Below are 1,471 nucleotides of genomic sequence, written 5' to 3' on the forward strand. Positions count from 1 at the left end.
GGAGCCCATACTGACACCCCTGCAGGTTTCCTCAAGCACAGTGGGAAGCCGTACTGCCGCCAGGACTTCCTGGCCATGTTTGCCCCGAAATGCCAGGGCTGCAAGCGTCCCGTGATGGACAATTACCTGTCAGCTCTGCAGGGCGTCTGGCATCCCGAGTGCTTCGTGTGCGCAGTGAGTGGGCAGTGGGCTGGTGGGGACTCAGGGGTGAGCAGGTCCCCGAGGCCGTGCGAGCCTTCGAGCACTTCACCTGCACCTACTGCCTGGGCCAGCTGCAGAAAGGCACCTTCCGCGAGCACGGCAACAAGATGTACTGCCAGTCCTGCCACAGCAAGCTCTTCCTCTGACACACAGCCTCATCCCCACCATCAACATCCCTGGCACCAGCCCTGCTGAGCCCCGTATGCCTCCTGCTGTCCCGCCCATCAGCGTCCCTCGCTAAGTGTCCCCGGCCTTGTCTCTGCCAAGCCAGACATCCCCGAAATCATTCCTTGTTCCCTTCCTCCCCAAGACACTCCTGGCACTGTCCCTGCCAAGTCACAGGTCCTGGGCATTGTCCTCCCAACCTTAAGCAATAAAACACCTGGCCCTGCCTTTTCTCTGCTCATTGGTGGCCTTGGGGACAAGGGTGCAAGGCAGGGTGGGAGGGGTCCCGAGCATTGTCCCAGCCAGGTTTTCAAGGATATACTACTCGCACTAGAGAAATTGCAGTATTTCCTTCACTTGTGCAAAATCTGTCAGGCAGCAGAGGAGAGGGAAAATTCAGGGAGAGGCTTCCGAGGAGGGAGCCCTGATGCCCTGGGGAGGGAGAGAGAGAGAGAGGGGTCTCAACTACCTCATCAGCCCGAGCACGCTGCAAAAATCACTGGGAGGTCAGTACAAAGCTTTTGCTAGAAAGAGGAGGAAACATCACTCCAGTCTAACAGAGCATTTGTCACAAAGCGGCATCTTTCAGAGCCAGGCACAGACAAGCAATGCTCAAGAGCACAGCCCTGTCCCTGGAAAAGACACTTGGTCCCAACTGCAAAACTGAAAACATGAAGGTGGCAGCCTTAGGTGGAAGGCACTCAGACACACTTTAAAAACTTTATTTATATAAAAAAAAAAATCATTTTGTTTTAAAAGCGTTACAAGAGTGTGCAGAGGAATTGGACAAGGCTCGTTGCTCCTCGCTCCCCTCCTCCCCCTCACCTCACTTCCCACCAGGGCAGGGGTGGCCCAGAAGAGCCAGAGCAGGAGAGAAGAGAAGGGGGAAGCTTTTTTTTTTTGGTTCATTTGGAATTAAAAATTAAAAAAGGAATTAGTGTTTTACATATTTAAAGGAAAAGAGTTAGACCCCAGAACAAAACCAAACCGAGCTGAGGTGGGGCTGGAGCCAGGGAGGGCTCAGCCAGAGCTGAGAGGTGCTTTCTGGCTGGAGCAAGGCACCAGATCTGCCGGACGCAGCCTCCCCTGCTCCGAGGGGAGCTCC

General features: G+C 54.7%; 1 protein-coding gene across 1 annotated transcript in view; it reads left to right on the plus strand.

The window, feature by feature from the left end:
• LOC104277774 (leupaxin-like) overlaps positions 1-347 on the plus strand; it is a 2,763-nt gene extending 2,416 nt beyond the window's left edge. The window contains 2 exon segments of the mRNA XM_009874522.1: positions 26-174; positions 216-347. Of these exon segments, the coding sequence (XP_009872824.1) occupies positions 26-174; positions 216-347 (281 nt within the window).
• Positions 348-1,471: the final 1,124 nt, after the last annotated feature.

This window comes from Apaloderma vittatum, unplaced genomic scaffold (genome assembly GCF_000703405.1).
Source record: "Apaloderma vittatum isolate BGI_N311 unplaced genomic scaffold, ASM70340v1 scaffold33308, whole genome shotgun sequence".
In the NCBI taxonomy this organism is placed as follows: domain Eukaryota; kingdom Metazoa; phylum Chordata; class Aves; order Trogoniformes; family Trogonidae; genus Apaloderma; species Apaloderma vittatum.